Source organism: Hippoglossus stenolepis, chromosome 17 (genome assembly GCF_022539355.2).
Source record: "Hippoglossus stenolepis isolate QCI-W04-F060 chromosome 17, HSTE1.2, whole genome shotgun sequence".
NCBI lineage: Eukaryota > Metazoa > Chordata > Actinopteri > Pleuronectiformes > Pleuronectidae > Hippoglossus > Hippoglossus stenolepis.
The window spans coordinates 11,984,607-12,004,520 of record NC_061499.1 but is presented as its reverse complement, the minus strand read 5'-3'; the positions used below and the strand labels follow the sequence as shown (position 1 = coordinate 12,004,520).

The 19,914-nt window shown below is 41.9% G+C and overlaps 1 protein-coding gene across 1 annotated transcript; it reads right to left on the bottom strand.

The window, feature by feature from the left end:
• Window positions 1-12,193: 12,193 nt before the first annotated feature.
• mrpl3 (mitochondrial ribosomal protein L3) lies at window positions 12,194-19,603 on the bottom strand. Its single transcript, XM_035183527.2, has 10 exons — window positions 19,375-19,603; window positions 18,124-18,305; window positions 17,943-18,034; window positions 16,936-17,034; window positions 15,058-15,157; window positions 14,661-14,721; window positions 14,390-14,501; window positions 14,178-14,255; window positions 13,985-14,062; window positions 12,194-12,426 (listed from the first exon to the last, which is right to left on the bottom strand). Exons 1-10 carry the CDS (start codon window positions 19,446-19,448, stop codon window positions 12,280-12,282), a joined length of 1,023 nt encoding a protein of 340 aa, XP_035039418.1. The 5' UTR covers window positions 19,449-19,603; the 3' UTR covers window positions 12,194-12,279.
• Window positions 19,604-19,914: the final 311 nt, after the last annotated feature.

Sequence of the window (19,914 nt, the reverse complement as noted above, 5' to 3'; positions counted from 1 at the left end):
GCAGACATTAGCCACCACTTCCTTTTCAAAGTAAAAAAACGAAAGAATAAATCAAAATATCCTGTCAATGATTGTTTTGATCGATAGCGAAGCAAAGGAGTCCTGTCTTTTTCTCGGCCTCTGCTCTGAAGAGGTGTGTTGGAGGTAAACAAGGAAACAAAGTGAACATACTTACGGGAAACTGCAGATCAAGTGTTGAAGTATAGCAGCTTTAAATAGAGAGAGAGAGAGAGAGAGATGTTATGCTTGCAACATGACGAGGGCGGTTCGACCCCATCCAAGTCTTCTCCAGGTTCAAACTTAAAAGGTGGAAAACGGACGGTCTTCCTCTTCAAAGCTCATCCACACTAGCATCTGCAGTAATGACACTATCAGGTAAGTCTTTTTTTGTATATGGTGTTGCTGACCTGCTATAGAGTAGAGTTGGTTGAGCTGCAGCACAAGACGTGTGTTTCTTTTGTAGGTCTGTTTGGAAAGATAAATTAGCATTGCAGCTCATGTGGGTTGTTCCAAGTGACTAGACTGCAAAACTGAAAAGGCAAGGAAAAGTCTAAATTTCTTATTTGCAACTTCCTGCCCCAGATATTTGAACTTTTATAAATAATAAGTTCTGATCATTTATCTTTTATGATTCCAAAAATGTTACGTTTTCAAACTAAATACAAAGAACCAGAATATTCCACATGTAGACATTCAATTTGTCCCTCGTCATTAACAGTTATTAAGTAAAATGACCGGAGAGCCAGGATTTCTATACCGATCCCAACACTCACCTTCAGGATGTTGAGTTTCCCTCGAAGCAGATGAGAGGAGGTTGAACATGTGGACACGAACCCCTGCAGAAATTATTGGTAGACCCCAGTCTTGGTGAAAACCCCTGCAGTGTTGCTGTGTAGACCCCGTTTTTTAACTTGCCTGGCCCATCCTGGCCTCCGTGTAATGAAACTTCATAAAGTTATAGTTGAAGCAAATGCTTTAAATATTATTTGTTCAATATATTTATTTGTTGTTTTCACAGTGTGGCTGTTAGTCAGCTGTAGTTGTCTCAGATATTATTGCTCTTTTAATTCATTATTTGCAAGAATTTATAAAGGCATTAAACAGCAACACAGACAAAATATAACTGAGAATAACATTATAAAAATGATTGACTCCTGCCCCCCCCCCCCAATTGACCCCACAGATAGATGGATGGATGGATGAGTTTATGTTACATTTAAATTATTTAAAGATTAAGGATTAGGAAAATAAGACACAACATGAGAACACTGGTTAAAAATGTTGTTTTTATCTTGTAACGTTTATGTAAATTCATACACTACCGTTCAAAAGTTTGGGGTCACCCAGACAATTTCGTGTTTTCCATGAAAACTCACACTTTTATTTATCAAATGAGTTGCAAAATGAATAGAAAATATAGTCAAGACATTGACAAGGTTAGAAATAATGATTTTTATTTGAAATATTAATTTTGTTCTTCAAACTTTGCTTTCGTCAAAGAATGCTCCATTTGCAGCAATTACAGCATTGCAGACCTTTGGCATTCTAGCTGTTAATTTGTTGAGGTAATCTGTAGAAATTTCACCCCACGCTTCCTGAAGCACCTCCCACAAGTTGGATTGGCTTGATGGGCACTTCGTGCGTACCATACGGTCAAGCTGCTCCCACAACAGCTCAATGGGGTTGAGATCTGGTGACTACGCTGGCCACTCCATTACAGACAGCATACCAGCTGCCTGCTTCTTCTCTAAATAGTTCTTGCATAATTTGGAGGTGTGCTTTGGGTCATTGTCCTGTTGTAGGAGGAAATTGGCTCCAATCAAGCGCTGTCCACAGGGTATGGCATGGCGTTGCAAAATGGAGTGATAGCCTTCCTTATTTAAAATCCCTTTACCTTGTACAAATCTCCCACTTTACCAGCACCAAAGCAGCCCCAGACCATCACATTACCTCCACCATGCTTGACAGATGGCGTCAGGCACTCTTCCAGCATCTTTTCACCTGTTCTCGTCTCACAAATGTTCTTCTGTGTGATCCAAACACCTCAAACTTTGATTCGTCTGTCCATAACACTTTTTCCAATCTTCCTCTGTCCAATGTCTGTGTTCTTTGCCCATATCAATCTTTTCTTTTTATTGGCCAGTCTCAGATATGGCTTTTCTTTGCCACTCTGCCTAGAAGGCCAGCATCCCGAAGTCGCCTCTTCACTGTAGACGTTGACACTGGCGTTTGGCGGGTACCATTTAAAGAAGCTGCCAGTTGAGGACCTGTGAGGCGTCTATTTCTCAAACTAGAGACTCTAATATACTTGTCTTCTTGCTGAGTTGTGCACGGGGCCTCCCACTTCTCTTTCTACTCTGGTTAGAGCCCGTTTGTGCTGTTCTCTGAAGGGAGTAGTACACACCGTTGTAGGAAATTTTTGTTTCTTCGCAATTTCTCGCATGGAATAGCCTTCATTTCTAAGAACAAGAATAGACTGGCGAGTTTCACATGAAAGTTCTCTTTTTCTGGCCATTTTGAGAGTATAATCGAACCCACAAATGTGATGCTCCAGATACTCAACTAGCTCAAAGGAAGGCCAGTTTTATAGCTTCTCTCACCAGCAAAACAGTTTTCAGCTGTGCTAACATAATTGCACAAGGGTTTTCAAGGGTTTTCTAATCATCCATTAGTCTTCTAAGGCGATTAGCAAACACAATGTACCATTAGAACACTGGAGTGATAGTTGCTGGAAAAGGGCCTCTATACACCTATGTAGATATTTCATTAAAAACAAGACGTTTCCACCTAGAATAGTCATTTACCACATTAACAATGTATAGAGTGTATTTCTGATTAATTTAATGTTATCTTCATTGAAAAAAACAGTGCTTTTCTTTGAAAAACAAGGACATTTCTAAGTGACCCCAAACTTTTGAACGGTAGTGTACATCATAATATTACATAATTTTCTGGTGTGTTCAGCAGAAAAGCAGTTTTCACATCACAATTAGGTTCTGTCATAAAACCAGAAAGATAAGAAAAATTCTAGATTCTAGAAAAAACAAAACAACAAGCAGTTTAACTTGAGTCGTTCTTTAATATGTGGCAGATGAAACACACTTAGCGAAAGATATTGACTAAAGTGTTGTTCTAATTCAGGTAGAGAGTGGAGAGGAGCTGCTATTCTCTTTGAGTGCATTTATATGCTGCGAGTTTCTCCAGCTCCTTCTTCTCATATTGTTACTTTATTATTTATAATACGAAGGCACAGCTTCCATCCTCTTTACTGTTCAGGACGTGTGAGGCTGCTCCTCCTCGACAGTGTTGACATGATCCCTCTCAGCCAACACCACTGTTTTCTCTGAGCAAATTCAAATGATAAATTCTATATGAACTTCCCACAAGGTGACCTCCACTGCGGCGGTTCACGGCTTCTCTGCATCCTCGCTCCAGATGGAAGGGGTGAAGGTGAAAACGTATCCTTCCCCGCTAGTCTCATTCATCAGAGAGCGGCCGTGTTGACGTGGAGAGATTAACTGACAGGTTTTCAAGTGCAGCATCTGACACTCAGCGCCTCTGAAGAGCTCTCCTGTCCCGCTCCACCTGCACGCTGCTCGCTGTGTGTGTCCTCAGTGTGTCCTCACTTGTCAGCTCCTTTTTAAGCTGTGTTTTTTTTTTAGCGTCCCGGCATTTTGTCCCTCAAGGGCGTGGAAAGTTGTAGTGTGATTAAAGTTTTATTTTGGAGTGACTCTGAAACTGAATGACTACAAATAAGAAAAAGGTTGTACTCAGAACTGTAAATATGGTTATCGGTCCCACTAGAGCATGAATGAGTTCCTCTATTGGTACATAAAAGAACATAAAACTGTGAGTCAACAGTTTATTTATATATATTTTATCTTTAACATAAATCTTAAAGGTAAAATTGACAATATGATACTGTTTTCTCTGCTCTGGTATCAGTCAATATGAAGTAGGAACACAGACTCTATATCAAGATGGACGACATGACTGCTCCCGAAGGTGAAGCCAAAAGCGTCTCGATCGCCACCTGGTGGCTGGCTGCAGTGTAGGCCATAAACCCCGCCTCCTACATGTTGAGCAAATAGGACAGTGGCCAAGAACACGTCAAACACGTTTTCTCAAAGATGGTTTCTGTCATTTTAGGGTAGTTCTTATCACAAGTGTTTGTTTTTTTCTGGTAAGTTTGGTTTTAATTAGTCATGTGATGCTATAAAAGGAGGGTGAAACATCATTATTTACAACTGAGACTGACTTGTGATTGGTTGAGCAAATGCATGGACGGGACCTCGGTACGGCGCAGACTCCAAATGAACAAGATGGCTGCATTCATATGTGGGACGTTTTGGCTTCAGTTCTGGATAGTGGGAGGAAGTGCAGGAGCAAGCAGAGTTTTTTTTAAAGCAGGTTTTGTCCTATAGAGACGTCAGTTGTCGTAGATCTAAATCAGATTTAGACGCATTAAAGTCTCCCTGAACATAAACAGCTTCAGAATAATAACCCCTCGTGCTCCGTCTCACAGACAAGACATGAAATATCTGAAAATAAAGAGTGAGTTAAAAAGACATTTGCGAAACACATTTAATACCTTGATGTCTGGCTGTAAAACTATTACAACCCATTATCCAACCCGCAGGGTTTTGTTCGTACAGAGATCTGTTGTTCCTCTCTTCAGTCCAGTCTTTTGTTTTGCTCACAGAAACTTAATCCGCAGTTTGTGAGCAGAAACAAAGGCAATAACACAACTTCTTCTACTTGATTCCCCTGAGACATCACCTTGCACAACCTCCTCTTCAGCCTGCCTCACTTCTGTGTGTGTGTGTGTGTGTGTGTGTGTGTGTGTGTGTGTGTGTGTGTGTGTGTATGTGTGTGTGTGTGTGTGTGTGTGTGTGTGTGTGTGTGTGTGTGTGTGTGTGTGTGTGTGTGTGTGTGTGTGTGTGTGTGTGTGTGTGTGTGTGTGTGTGTGCAGCCCCTGTTTGAGCCACTGAGGGGCAGCGTTGCTCCACAGCAGCGGCAGCTTCATGCACTGCTACTGTAAAAACAGATAAGACCAGCAGGCACTTTTGAAACCGCTGATCTGCATCTTCATTAGAATTCACCCAGTGTGCACCGAGGGAGCTGATTCAACACGATGCTGTGATCACTGATAATATTATCTTGTAGGTATCTGGATGATCTGCAGTGATCTCAGGCGTATTTAAAGATATGCAGGGGAGGAGATGAGCACTGGGATAGTGTACGTGTGTTTGAGACTATGTGATCTGATGAGTTAATGATATGTCTGCTTACAGCACTGGGACAAAAACTTTGGTCGTCTTGGGTGAAGGCTGCAGTTTGAGGATTTTACAGCTGGGTATAAGGCATTTAGTTATGATGGTTAAGTTTTGGTTAAAAGGCAATGAGTGGGCGATGAGTGTCTCCCAAGGGGATAGTGAAAAAAATGTGCTGTGTATCTGTGTATCTGTGTGCACCATTTTGAGCCAACACATTTGTGAGAACATTTTGGACCATCCTCACTTTCCAAGACACTTTCAAAAGGCTGTTTGAGGTGTAAGACTTGATTTTAAGATAAGGGTTTAGATTAGGAAAACGATAAGGGTAAGGGTAAGGCATTTAGTTGTGATGCATTATGCCAATGAGTGTGAGTGTATGTGTGTGTGTGTGTGTGTGTGTGTGTGTGTGTGTGTGTGTGTGTGTGTGTGTGTGTGTGTGTGTGTGTGTGTGTGTGTGTGTGTGTGTGTGTGTGTGTGTGTGTGTGTGTGTGTGTGTGTGTGTGTGTGGGTGGGTGGGTGGTGTGTGTGGTCGATTTACAGATTATGTGGATTTGTCTTCTTATGGGGACAAAGAGTCTCCATAGAGTAAAACATTACATTTTAAGGTGAAGGTGTGTTTTAAGGTTAAGGTTAGATAAAAGGTGGGATAAGGGCAAGTAGTAGCTATGGTTGAGGTCAGAGTAAATTAATGTAATCTCCTATGAAGTCATGGAGACATGATGGTGTATGTGTGTGTGCGCGCATGTCTATGTATAGTTATGAGGGCCATTTTGGTTCAATACCCTCATCTTGAGGACATTTTGGTTGGTCCTCACAAATGAAATTGGCTTTTTGAGGGTTAAGACTTGGTTTTAGGGTTAGGTTTAGGTTAGGGTTAGGTATTTAGTTGTGAAGGTTAAGTTTAGGTTGAGGGGCTAGAGAATGCATTATGTCAATGAGTGTCCTCCCAACTATAGAGAGACGTGCATGTGTGTATGTGTGTGTTTGTGTTGTGCATGTGTTTAAACTACTTGACTGGCAACTCCATCACTGCCTCTTAAATTTTTGAAGTATTTTTGCTGACCCAAAACAGATGCAATTCCCTCTATCAAGCTTCCTCTCTGCCCCTCCCTCTGTCTGTAATGTGCCCACACACACAAACACAGCCACACCCACACACACACACACACACACACACACACACACACACACACACACACACACACACACACACACACACACACACACACACACACACACACACACACAGGTCCCCAGAGATGCCCCCTCACAGATGAAGATCAAGGCTTTTAGGATTTGTGGAATACCCACGCAATGAAGTGAATAATGTGGGTTTTTTTCCCCCCACACAAAACTCAATTTGATTTTTTTTTATTTTTGACAAAGCTTTGATCCAACACGTGTTTGATTTCACCAGCAAAGAAAAGGTGATTTCATCTGCCAGCATAATGTGAAAGTTGTTATATTAATCTGCAGTCTTATATTATTCACCATCAATAGATACATCTTTAAGTTGGGACAATAGAGTGTAGATGCTTATGTGCTTCTCTTATTGCTTTTTATATGATTTTAAATGTATTTCACTCTCCACTTTATGAGGAGACCCTCCCTCTCTTTCTCCCTCTCTCTTTGTGCGGATGCTTTTGTGTGCGCTGCTCGCTGAATGACTTTCATATTCAGGACTGAGAAATGTCTTCATTTTGTGTGCATGTGTGGGTGATGTGTGCATAAAAGGCTCATTGCACACCAGAAGATGTATTATCCCTGTTAAACTTAAAGGTTTCTCACCACGCAGACAGTTTAGGTTTGATTTATCAGGATTTGCTTGAGTTTCATTTTCAGTTCACCCCTGCGGCTGCAGCATATGTCTCGAAATGCCAACAAATAAAAATACTGTACAACCACAATCTGCTTACTGAGTCTGTGTGTGTGGCGCATATCTAACAAACTGTTCATTTCATCAATGTCACACTTGTCACACATGTTTTATAAATTCCTTGAGAAAGTGCAATGCATAGTTATGTGCGATTTTGGACATGTGATACATTCAATTTTAATAGAAATTGAACAAACAGCAACCAGTGCTCTGTAGCAGTCATCGGGGACGAGGTGGCCTCAGTCTGTGTACCTAGTTAACATTTCATATATGTTCTTAGAAAAAGCCCAGCAGTGGTTGGCAACAACAGCAGTACAGTAAATCATTCAAACTCACATATAAACCATACACGTGAACAGTAATAAAGCAAATTCGGTTTCATTTTTATAAAAAACATTGGCGATAAAATCTTCACTGCAGATAAACCAGGTAGGATGAACACAACGTTTTCTAACTTCACTCTGCGCTTTTGACTGTTTATAAAAAAGCTCTGCACACAACATCCAGCACATAAACAATAAAAAAGTGACAGTACGTTGTAGAACTGTTTGATGAGGACTCAGGAATAACAATAATGAAGTAGCTCCGTTAACACAGGCCAAACAAACAGCCCATTAAAAACAGGCAGGTTAAGAACGGTCCCTGCACGAGTTATTAATCCATAACTAATTCCACATTATTTGACCTTTGCTAAATTTGAATATATTTCTGATTAATCCTTGAGGATATTAGTCTCAGCCTCAGACAGGGAGGGAAGTCAGAGAGTATCGATTGTCCTTTGATGGGATTTATTGACAGTGACGAAAATAGAACAATTTCACTAAACATGTCCATTAATGCACGTGCACACACCCTCACACAGATAACGTTACAGATTGCTCTCCAAGTGTCAAAGGTCACACAGGAAGGCTAAGTTAACTCAGTCTCCACTTCCCCCTTCATTTCCCTCCATCGCCCCCCGCCCCACTCTCTCTTTACTTCCCTCCTTCAGTCCCTCTCCCTTGGTTTCCATATTGATTTACTCGACGTCCCGTGGTCACATTCTTGTGGCGAAGGTTTCCGGCTGAAAACCACTGACATTTACCTCACAGTCACAACACGGCTCATTTAAGCCCCACAAAATAATGCGAGCTTTTAAAGTGCAGGCCTGCACCGTGAAAGTTAAAGGACCATTGCAGACATTGAGAGCATGTAATGGTGCGGTGAACCCCTTTGTGTGTGTGTGTGTGCGTGTGTGTTTCCTTTCTTCTTTTTCCCTACAACTTCTCTGTTCCTCAATTGGTCCTTGTTTCTATGGCGACTCAGATCCACAGAAGGATGTCATTGAGGAGTAAGACTGAAAGAAAAATTGGAAGGAAATGAGACTACTTCGTATGGGTTAATATGCACATACATACACACACACACACACACACACACACACACACACACATACAAAGTGTGTGTGTGTGAATTTTACCTTAAAATTCAATGATTTACGCTATGGGGACTTGCTTTTGTCTCCATAAAGAAGACAAGTCTCCTTAATGTGACTGTCATCGGATTTAAGTCCCCACAACATGAGCAATACCTGGACACACACACTCACACACACTCACACACCCACACACTCCCACACACATACACAACATAGCTGAAGGCAGGATGAGACCACCTGTGGAGAGGAAGGTGGGGACCTAAAGGCTACACCCTGCCCTCACCCAGTGGTGCTGGAAGGAAGGAACCCAAATTTACCAACATGGGTGGGAGGCATCACACACACACACACACACTCACACACTCTTTCTCTCATGCGACGCAGGTGAGCACATTTGGGAGGGGCTCTGCACAGCGGGACCACCGGCAGAGAGGCTTAGGGGGATGTGTGGTGACAGTGGTGCAGTGGTGAGATAACTAGCAGGGTTCTTCTTTGCACACTTAGCCTTTATAAAAGGCCTGTTATTCAACTAAATCACGGTAAACTCAATAAACACTGACATCAATATTGAATAATGACTTCCTCTCCATAAAGCTGTGAACGCTTGAATAAATGCATGTACGTAGTTTAAGAATTTGAGTCACTGATCCAGTTTTTTTACTGTCAGAAAAATGTGCGGTAATAGACCTCAAATGTCACTCGGACACCTACGAGTGCAGACTGTGATTGTGTTAAGCCTCATAACAAACAGCTAATGTGCGAAATTGATTTCTCATTATCTCATTTCCCTCTTCTCCCCCGATTAGTGACTCACTCCTGACTCCTAACTGGCTGTTTGACTGAGGGAGTTAATGTGTTCAACAGCCAGCTGTCCCTCAAATAACACACTCAATAATTCATATTGCTAGGCACACAGCACCACACACACACACACACACGTTCTTAATGTGTGTGCGTTTGTTCATGCGCAGGTTAATCCAACACTTTTTGTGCAAGGAAGTGGCAACATAAGTGCTGACCCGACTTGGACGTAGCTTGCTTAGGAGGCTATAAAAGCATGTGTGTGTGTGTGTGTGTGTATGTGCAAAGTAATCGAGGCTGGGCATGTGTATGTGTGTGTTTGTGTGCGTCCTCTTTACTAATGGATATCCGATCTCTCATGTGTTGAGCCAGCAGAAGTAGAGCAATAGATCCATCATGTCATATCGGCGTCACAATCGCAGGCCGACCTTCACTCACACACACACACACACACACACACCAGTAATTTCCCGCAAAACATTTAGATTCAAATATAAATGCATAGATACTAACATAGTTTGAAAATTAAGAATAACGGGTGGGTGGGGTTTTGCGACAGCACTTAAATATCAAGATTTGCAAACTTGTTTGTTTTCCACTGAGCGTTAACTTCATGTTGGCCATGTCCTCTGCTCCACAACTCATCTGCATCTTTTGGTCAGAAAGACATTGGAGACAAAATATGTCAGCTTGGTCTGTGGACAACTTTTGATTGATTAGTTAATTAGAAAAATAATTAGATTAATCACCAATCAGAATAATTGTTAGTTGCAACCATAGACCGTAGAAAAGTGAAGCTAAAGTTTCTCAATCTTCATCTGGTGGCTAGATACAGTATAGATCATAAATCCCATCTCCACGTTAACAGATGGGACATGGAAGCTACAAAATAAAGTATTTTCTCAAAAAAGGTTTCTATCATTTTAGGAAGTTCTTATCACACCGATGTTTGTCCAAGTGTTCATTTCTACACTAAGTTTGTTTTTAATTAGTTATTTGATGCTCTAAAGACAGGATGAAACATAATGATTGACAGCTGAGACTCACGATTGGTTGAGCCCGTGTATTGGTGGGACCTCGCTACCACGTCTTTTTACCTGAACGCTACTGCACTGTCACCGGGTCCGAGTGCGCAAGATGGCGGCGTTCATACCTTGGATATTTTAGCTTCGTTTGTGGAAAGTGGGAGGAAGCAGAGTTGCGTCGTCCATCTTTATTTACAGTTTACAGTTGCAGCCCCAGCTGATTAGAATTCATTTCAAAGCAATATTCAGGGAGTGTGTCTCCACAAAGCCTGTTTGTAAGGATCCCCTGACATTTCCTCTAGTGCCACTTTGAGGATGACATTTGACCTTATGACCCTGGGATTAGTTATAGAAAGCCCTTTGATGTGGTAAACCAGGCCATGCTGTTGTTTAAAAACCGTATTAAAACATGCATGCATGCTTTACTTCAATCCATTCCATTTAGCTGGATTACCATGGTGAAAACGGGCTTACCTCCTGGGTTGCTCTCCCATGTGAGCACACAGTACATGCACACAGTGAGTTTACGGTCCAGCACACCCGGTCCTCAGCTGGAGTGCGAGTCTTATGAAAGTCAGAGGAGAACAGAAACAAGGCTGAGGCTCACCGTCTTTCCTTTTTCTGCTCTGCTGCTTTAACAGGCAAAGGCTCCCTTCCTCACCCGACATCCCCTCCCTGCTTCTCCTCCCGTCCACCCCCACAAGAGCCTGATGGTGTGCAGGCTCCACAGAGCAGCACTTTGAAACGATATCATTACCATTTCAAAAGAACCTGCTGCTGCTGCCTCGTGGACCTAAAGATACGAGCTGTGGCATGTTGGGTGGAGCGGGACGTGGTTTGCCACAAACTGCATCATCACCACCTTACATCTCTCCATCCAAATGACAGCCAACGAGTGTATGTTGCCCTTTCCCCGAGTAAACCGGTTGTTTCAATTAGGGAAAAGGCACTGATGCGTTGTGTGTGTGTTGTTGAAGGGTTTCCTGTGATGCCTCAGTGTTTCAAACAAGAGCCCTGTTTCTGCTGCTGTCAGTTTCAAAGCAGACACAGAGAAGAGAGGGACTGGATAACAGGCAGGATGAAGAGGATGAAGAGTGGAAACACTTTGGAGGTCACTATTTATTTATTGGGAGTGGTCCACATGCGCGGTGTGGGAGGGGGGGGGATTTGTCAGCCCCACCGCAACAGCTTGAGGTTCTCTCATTTAAATACTGCCAATCCCCAAACGCACACACACACACACACAGACTTAAGCGCCCAGCGGTTCCTGCTGCAACATTAATATCCTCATTTATCCTCTTATGCACAAATGTCAACCTTTGTCAGCCTCTCCCTCTCTGCCCTCCTCACCTTCACCGGCTCATCACTACCTTTCCCTCCTGCTTCACACTCCCTTTTGTATTTCGCTTCCGTGCTGTCAATCCCATTCATTCCCCCACCCCTACCTACATATACCCTTTCCCCTCCTGTCTGCATTCCCCTCACTCTTTTCACTCTGCAATTCATTGTATCCAGCTTATCCCCCATCCTCCTCCTCCTCCTCTTCCCATCCCAAGTCCTGCACAGATATTGCACAATGTCTCCACCATATCTGCTTCTCTCTTGTTTTGTTTCATTGCTTTTTTTTCACCCTTCCTATTTCTTTTTCTCTCTCTGCTTGGGGATCCTCAAGTGACATCATCAGTCCTACAGTTACCATGGTTTCGGAGAAAGGGACCATAATAACTGTTTGGATCAAACAGAAAGGCCTGGTACTGTTATATGAAAAACACACACAAATAAGAGCGGGATCACGACATCCAAAGGAATTGCTTTTTACTACAGGATTCAGATACAGTTTACAAGTGAAGGTGTGGATGTGAAATGTGTGTTGTGTTGTGTCGGTCAGGTCAGTGCTAATGACGGGTCTGTGTGAATGAACAAGTTCTCATCGTACAGGTCTTCTTCAAGTTCGGCCTCTTCGGTGAAGTAGGTGGGGAAAGGAGGGTTGAGCAGAGTGGAGCTCCTGTTTGGCAGTATCGTGTCTCTGATCTGAAAACACACAAACACACACACACTTAGAGTAAGAGCAATGAGCACACAATTGTCTTAATTAGAGCTGAAAGAGTAAAGCAAATGTAATCACTTTAATAGTCAGTGTCAGTAAAAATGCATTTCACAGGTGCTTAAGTGTGAGGGTTTATTGTCTTCCTGCGTTTTCTCTCTTTGGGAAATGTCACCTTCGAGGCTGGAAAATGTGTCACGGGTATTTGCCCCAATTTCCTACAGTTTTTTTGGGACCAAAATGAAAAGTTCTCAAACTTTGTCATGTCCCCTTTTAGGAGGAAGAAGATAATTCATGCAGCGCTGTGTCCAACAATTTCTGCAACTTTCCAAAACTGACAATCTGACATTCACACCCATTCCACGACTGGCAAGCTGTGCCGAGCTGACAAACAGCTTTTCACATAACCTTTATTAACAGATTCTGAGTGTGAATATGTAGAATCTGTAGGCGGGGGACACGATTTTGGAGGCGGAAGTCTTCTGGTTTCCGTTTCTAGTGTGAGCGATCATGTTTGAGCAGGTTTTCGCTGCCAGCGGGGAAACAGTCCATGTGGAGAGCAAAAGAGGGAACACACATGGACCAAACTGTAATGGCGCATCGCCTTTTTAATTGTCGCCTGGACCTAAAACACCTCGAAAAAGAATCGCTGTTTGTGTTTTGTTTGAAGAAATGTTTGACGTGTGATAAAAGAAACTTGTCGGACTGTAAACTGTTTTACGGCGAACAGAAGACAGAGTCCGCATTCTACACAGGAAGCCCTAAAATATTGGCAGAGGCAATGATTAACAACACTGAGCCACTAAAACAAGCCATTTTATTGGAAGAAAAAGTTTAGTGTTTGTTTAGTGTTACCACATTAATCAAATTAATTCTCTGCTTGCCATCCTCCCTCCTCCCTGGTCATGCAGACGCTCCTGTTCCTGTTACCGGGCTAAATAATTAATTGATTTACCACAAAAACAATCAACACATTAATCCATAATATAAATTGTTATTAGTTGCAGCCTCTGTCATAAATTGAATAAATAACACATAGCTTTTCCTCATCAGCAGAAGGGACATTACTGCTGTACAGAATAATAAAAACCAACTGTAATAAACAAACATTATAAACCTGCATGTGACCTCTTTAGGGGAGTAAAGTGTGTGTGTGTGTGTGTGCAAGACAGCTGAGCCGGGTGAAATGCAACGCACATTTGTATTCATTATCGCTTGTCGGCAAAACAAATAATAGGTTGTGTGTATCTGCGCACACACACACGAGATGAGCACAACATGCTGAGTGTGGAGATGGATGCTGTGGATGTTACTAACATCATTAAAGTGCGTGTTTTCATTGCCACACAGAGAAACACACACATTGCTGATCCAGCACAGTGTCATTGAAGATGGATCACACCGTCTTGCAGGTGTGACGGTGTTTAACAGGTGCAAGGTCACTGGTCTGTCAAGAAACTGAGCACGCTGAGGTTGACTTTCGACTTCAGTATGTCTGCCGCTTCAGTTTGTGTGTGTGTGTGTGTGTTTTTTTTTTTTTTTTACCTTCAGTAAGCAGTTTCTGTGGCCGGGGACGGAGCCGTTAACATACAGCACATTGTACTTGGTATTGACCCTCCATATCTGAAGAGAGAGGGATGGAGGGGAGGAGGATGAGATGATATTGACATGAATTATGTGTCAAGGGCACAAAAGTTCTAAGCCACAACTCTGCATGTGTCCTTGTGGGTGTTTGTACCTTCAGTCCATAAGCTGTGATGAAGATGTTCCCCATTCGGCCGGGCATCTTCTTCCCTTTGAAAACTTTGGCTGGATCCTAGATAAAGAACGAACACACACACACACACACACACACACACATTACTGCATTATGGGAAGCAATCTGTTCATGTCTAGTTCGTGGATGAGCTTCTTACACAGTAAGTACGTGTGTGTGCATGTGTGTCTTACCCCTCCAGGTCCAGAAGCTCCAGGTCTACGGTGAGTTTTGGTTTGGCCGTGGGTGGCTGGCTGACCCTTGAAGCCCCATCGCTTCATCACACCTTGAAAACCTTTACCAATGCTACACACAAACACAAGAAAAATCGAATTTGCAGGTGGCATTCAAATATGTTGACTAGTGGCCTCAGAGGATAATGTTATAAAAACAGATCTTTCTTGGGCACGCAGTAGGAAAAGAAGCCAACGACAGAGGAGGGATCGCTGGCAGAGCAGAACTTACGATTTGGCCGTGACGTCCACGTACTGGCCTGGACGGAAATGTGCTGCATACAGAGGAGTGCCTGAACACACAACACAAGAGTTTATAGCAAAATGTGTATGAAAATAAAATAGGGACAATTAGAGGGGCACTCAATAGAGCGCATACCTCCGCAAAAGCCAGATAATAATAATAACAATAATAATACTAATAATCCCATTATGAAACCACATTCAAATTAAATAGATCCAGATTATTATTAGGATCTACACAAATTGCACACAATAATAGACATCAGTCTTCAACCCCTCCACAAAGTTTCATGTAAATCTGTTCAGTAGTTTTTGCGTAACAAAAAAACAAACACGGACAAAAACGTAACCTATTTGGCGTAGATTCTAAAGTGTGACGTGTATACCTGGCTTGATGAGGGCGTTGTCTGTGACTTTAAAGGTGACCACTTTCTGTTTTGGGGGCACTCCTGCTTTCCTGAACATCTCCATTTCTGCTTCAGTTCTCTGTCAGACAAAATGATGGAAACAAATAAATCTCAAAGGAGGGAAAGTGATATAAGAAGTAGAAGCACTGAGCAGCAGCTGGACTTTGACCTTTGAAAATCAACCATACGACACAGTGACAGGCTATGAGCGAGTGGAACACACGCTCACAGACGTACGCGCGCACGCTTGGCAGTGAGCGTCTCTGACATTTGCTTTAACGCGGCTCGCTCTCATCTCAGGCCCAAAGTCCCTCGAAAGTCTCCTTCTTCCCTTCTGCTGACTGAATATCAGTCTGCCAAAGCTCCTCACTCTGACCATCTCTGCCTCTGACTGAGGGTTAATACAGCTGAGTGAGAGATTCAAAACAACTTCACCATCGAAAAGGGAAACCTTGACTCCGATCCGTCAAGCATCTATCATGACTCAATGAATAAATTACACTTTGATTCAATCCTTGTTCTTTTTCCATCTCAGAAAGACGAATGTGAAATCTGAAGAGGAACATATCTCCTCATACATACTAAAGAGGCGATTTTGTTAAAAAACACCTCTTTAAACACAGTCTTCATTTTTTGGAGGAGGTTCAGAGTGATCCGAGGATTCGAAATGCTCACGGTCACCTCACTTTTCAGTGTGTCACTTCTGATAAGCATCTGAAGCCAGAATGAGACCTTCGGGGGTTTATTATTATCGTGACAGATAGTTTTTGAATGAAGTCAATATGGGAAATAGCAGCTATGAAATCTATTGTATCCCATTTAATATGACACCTAAGATGAAACATAGTTACTGGTGCTGAGTGGGCGAGTATAATTTCCTGAATTATGGATCTGTATTAATAAAAAGGTCTTTGCACTGAGAGGCCTGACATGAGCTCATTTCTGCAGGGAAATGACAGAAATTCAGTAACATTTGCACATTTGATTTTTTTCCCTCAATAAAGGAACTGTAGCCAGAACTGAGATGAGCTGAGATGTGTGAGGTGTGTACAGAATGACTAGGCAGCATTTTGTGGAAATCATCAATCATCTATGCACAGCACGCATCCTTCATGCATAAGACATTTTGAAGTGATCAAGTGTTTGGCACCAGCTGACGAGTTGTGGCTGCCCTGTTAATATTCTGAGCACAGAGTGTGGTATGATGAATTCTCAAATGTTACGATTCAGTGCGAATTCAACACTTCTAAACTTTTGCAATCAAAGAAAGAGGCTTTATGAAAGTTCGAAACAACCGAGTGAGGTAATGTTTTAATTTCTATGTAGTTTTCATAACTTTCAGGTTTCAAGTGAAACATTTAATAGAAAGATAAAACTTTATTTGAACAAATTAAATATAGATGAATGTAGAAACAATTAAATCTACTGGTGCTGCATCCAATAAAGTGGAGTTTTCTAGTGGCTCATTTTGTATGTCTGCAGTATGGTGGTGAAAAGGTTGTGTGCAGTGGGATTTCAGAGTTTTTTCTATGAGAGCAGTGGCAGTGAATCATAAAGTGAACAGGGAAGGACAATTGAACAATGAGCTGGGAGTTCTGTAAAGCCAAACAGAGCTGCCAATTTAAATGATAATGATCTGGTTCATTGATAAATATGGCTGACACATTTTTCACACAGTCTTTTGATAAGCTGTATTATAAAACATATATTATAGGTGATTTAAAGTCTGCTAAGCCTAAAAAACTGTCCCAAATAAAAGCAGGTAGTAGCTCGGAGCTTAAGTCAGATAATGTCAACACATCCGAGTTCAAAGCCGAGATAAAAACTTTTCAAATCATTTTAACGTCATTTTCTTACATGGAACGGTGATGCGTTTTTCCCTCCTACAATGAGAGCGGCCGTGTGTCCGTCATATTCTTCTTTGGACAAAAAATTCAAAACATGACAGTCCATCACCTGAAACAAAAAGGATTTCTGGATTTAACGATCAGAAAGATGAACAGTATTGCATTTAAGGTTTCACCTCTTGAGAAGTTATAATAGAGTAGAGCAATAAGTAAATATAATTAAGTTCCTCATGTAAAACATTTTAATATCAGTCCACAGGGTAACTCAGGAGAACAACAATAAATCCCCTGTGACACACCAACAACAATCTACCCTGGCTTGTACTTATTCGCTGAATTATGACAAACCTTCAGTTTCGCTTCAGATACAACCAAAGTGTTCCGTAAATCCTGAAAAGTAATTTAAATATTCTAACTTTCAGACAGACAGTTGCTGTCTCGGCTTCAAAGAAAAAAGGGACTATATGCCTCAAAAGTGAATCAGCAGAAGTTGATGAGACTCTGTGAGGCCTTGAGTTTGACATTAATAATTTAAACTGAAAATGTCTGACTGACATTTTTCCGAAATTGAAACAGGAGTTTGTTATGCTACAGACTAGATTATGTCATGATCAATAAAGAGTAGAGTGAACGCACACAGCCACGGTTCGCTTTTAATTTACTTTGCTGACAGACTAGTAAATGAGATGAAAACGTGATCCGAATAAACTTGGCTTCAAATATCTCCTGTTAACACCTTGTTGCACGAGAGCAGTGGCTTGTTGAGGAACACTGTGGTATTTCAAATGTACGATGCGAGCAAAGCCTGCGGGTTCAAACGTGCTCCATGTTTGTTATTCTTCCTTCACACTCTACAGAGCAATCCAATTAATTTCACTGCTTTTACTGCACTGTTGGTTATTTCACTATGGAGGACAAACATAACACGTTTTTTTCCAGAGGAATACCTGCAGCTATTTTGATGCAAAAGCTACGGCTCAAAAGAAAACACGACAGGTGCGCGTGTCTGTGTGTCACCTGTAGCATCGTGACTACATGTCTTTCTCCTGTTTTCGTCCAGATAGGGGCCATCCCCAACTTCGCGGCCACCAACCCAACTCTTCGACTCCCTGGGAAGAGGAGCAGATGAAAAGACAGCTTTAGTGCCCGTCAACAGCAAGACGCAATATACACAGCTGTCAGTGAGTGTTACACTGACCCTCTGTCCATTGGTGCTGCTGCCAGGGCTCGTCTTTGAGTGGGTTCAGCTTTTCAGCCGTCTGTCTTTTGTATTCCTCTGCAACACTCTTCCTCATGTACTCCTGGTTGTCCTCTGTGAGGTGTTCCTCAAACCACGTTGTGGTCTTTACTGTCCTGATACAAGACACAGTCTGGAGAGGACTGCGACAGAAAAGACAAATCAAGTTATCAGGTAATTTGCAAGCAATACGATCTCTTATATCCAGACACGCACACACGACTGAGTCCAATCAATTTGAGAGCACCACACTGCATAATTAAATGTTTGTATTAAACTTATTTTAGGGCTGTGACTAACGATTATTTCTCCTTGTCAACTAAAGTTTTAATCCGATTTATCACCTAGACAGTAAATCTCAGAAACAGTCCAAGGTGATGATGCTTAATTCCTCTGATTATGTTAAACAGATTATATTTACGGTAAGACTAAAGCAGCATAGACTCACATTTGTGTGGCGGGCTGGGTAATGTTGCACAATGATTTAAAAGACTGATCAATTCGATAGAGAGTTAAATTACAATTAAACTGTTTTTACTTAATATTCATATTTTCCTTTCAGCAATTTATTGCAATTCTTAAATATTCAGGCTAAACATTATTTTAATTCATCTTAATTTATGGCTACTATATTGACAGCATTACATCTCAGTCTCCTGGAGTCAGCACAGGGACTGACGAGTAGGAAGCAGGTAGAGATGTCCTGCTTTCGTGACCAATTAAAGAGCAGAATGAACCCTGGTGGACTTTAGTCATGTTCATCTGCCCAGATCTGCTTGTAGACGGATATTAATACATTATCAACACATGACTCAGTTGCAGAGTGTTCATCAGCTGTCATCCTCAATAAAAGCATGCACCTTTAACATTGAGTATTTAATGTAAAACATTTAACATCCTTATGTTGCTATAACATTGACAAACAATGAAACACACGTAGAAAATATGAAAGATATTACTTGTGATCTCTATGAGCTACTAAGAGGTCAAGCAGAGAATAGTAAACTAGCTGTAGCTACACATATGACGTTACAATTTCAATGTCAACAATAGTTAAATAAGATGCTCAGATAAAAAAAACAAACAAAGACGACACTGAATTAAACTGAAAGACGCAGCAGCTAGTTGATCCCAGCAGCCTGGTCTGTGTGAGCTACATGCTCGAGCTCACTCCAGCTACATAGACGCTACTAGCCTGTTAGCATTAGCCACCTTTCAGCCGCTGTTCGGAGAGAAACGAGACGAGTTCCCCGCTGGAGAAGAAACCGGCAGCTCCACGCCGCCATCACGCTCTGCAGTCCTCACACGTTGACATCAGAATCACAGCGAAGCAATAGGCGAGAGGACACCGGCTCTCACAACCTCAGCACAGCCATGCCTTCGTTTTCGTCCTGTTCTAAATGTCACCCTGGATGCTTCCGGTACATGAGCAAAACAGTTCCGCAGCACAGAGGCACAAGCCAAAGGTTCCGTTCCGCACCACCACTATTAATATTCAGCAAATATTTTATCTTTTAATTTTAACATCAACAAAGCATTGACACAAAATATTACGCTTACATATTTACCAAAAGATTAACATTAATGGCGGCTTACCATAAACTACTCTACATAAACGATAATGAACGCTAAGTATTAAAGGTCACTCTTAACCTTGGAAACATCAGTTGACAGAAATAAAAAAATCACCTTATGGTCACTTGTCGGGAGCTTTCAGTCACATGACGTGCTCTTCATCCACCAAGTGGTTTG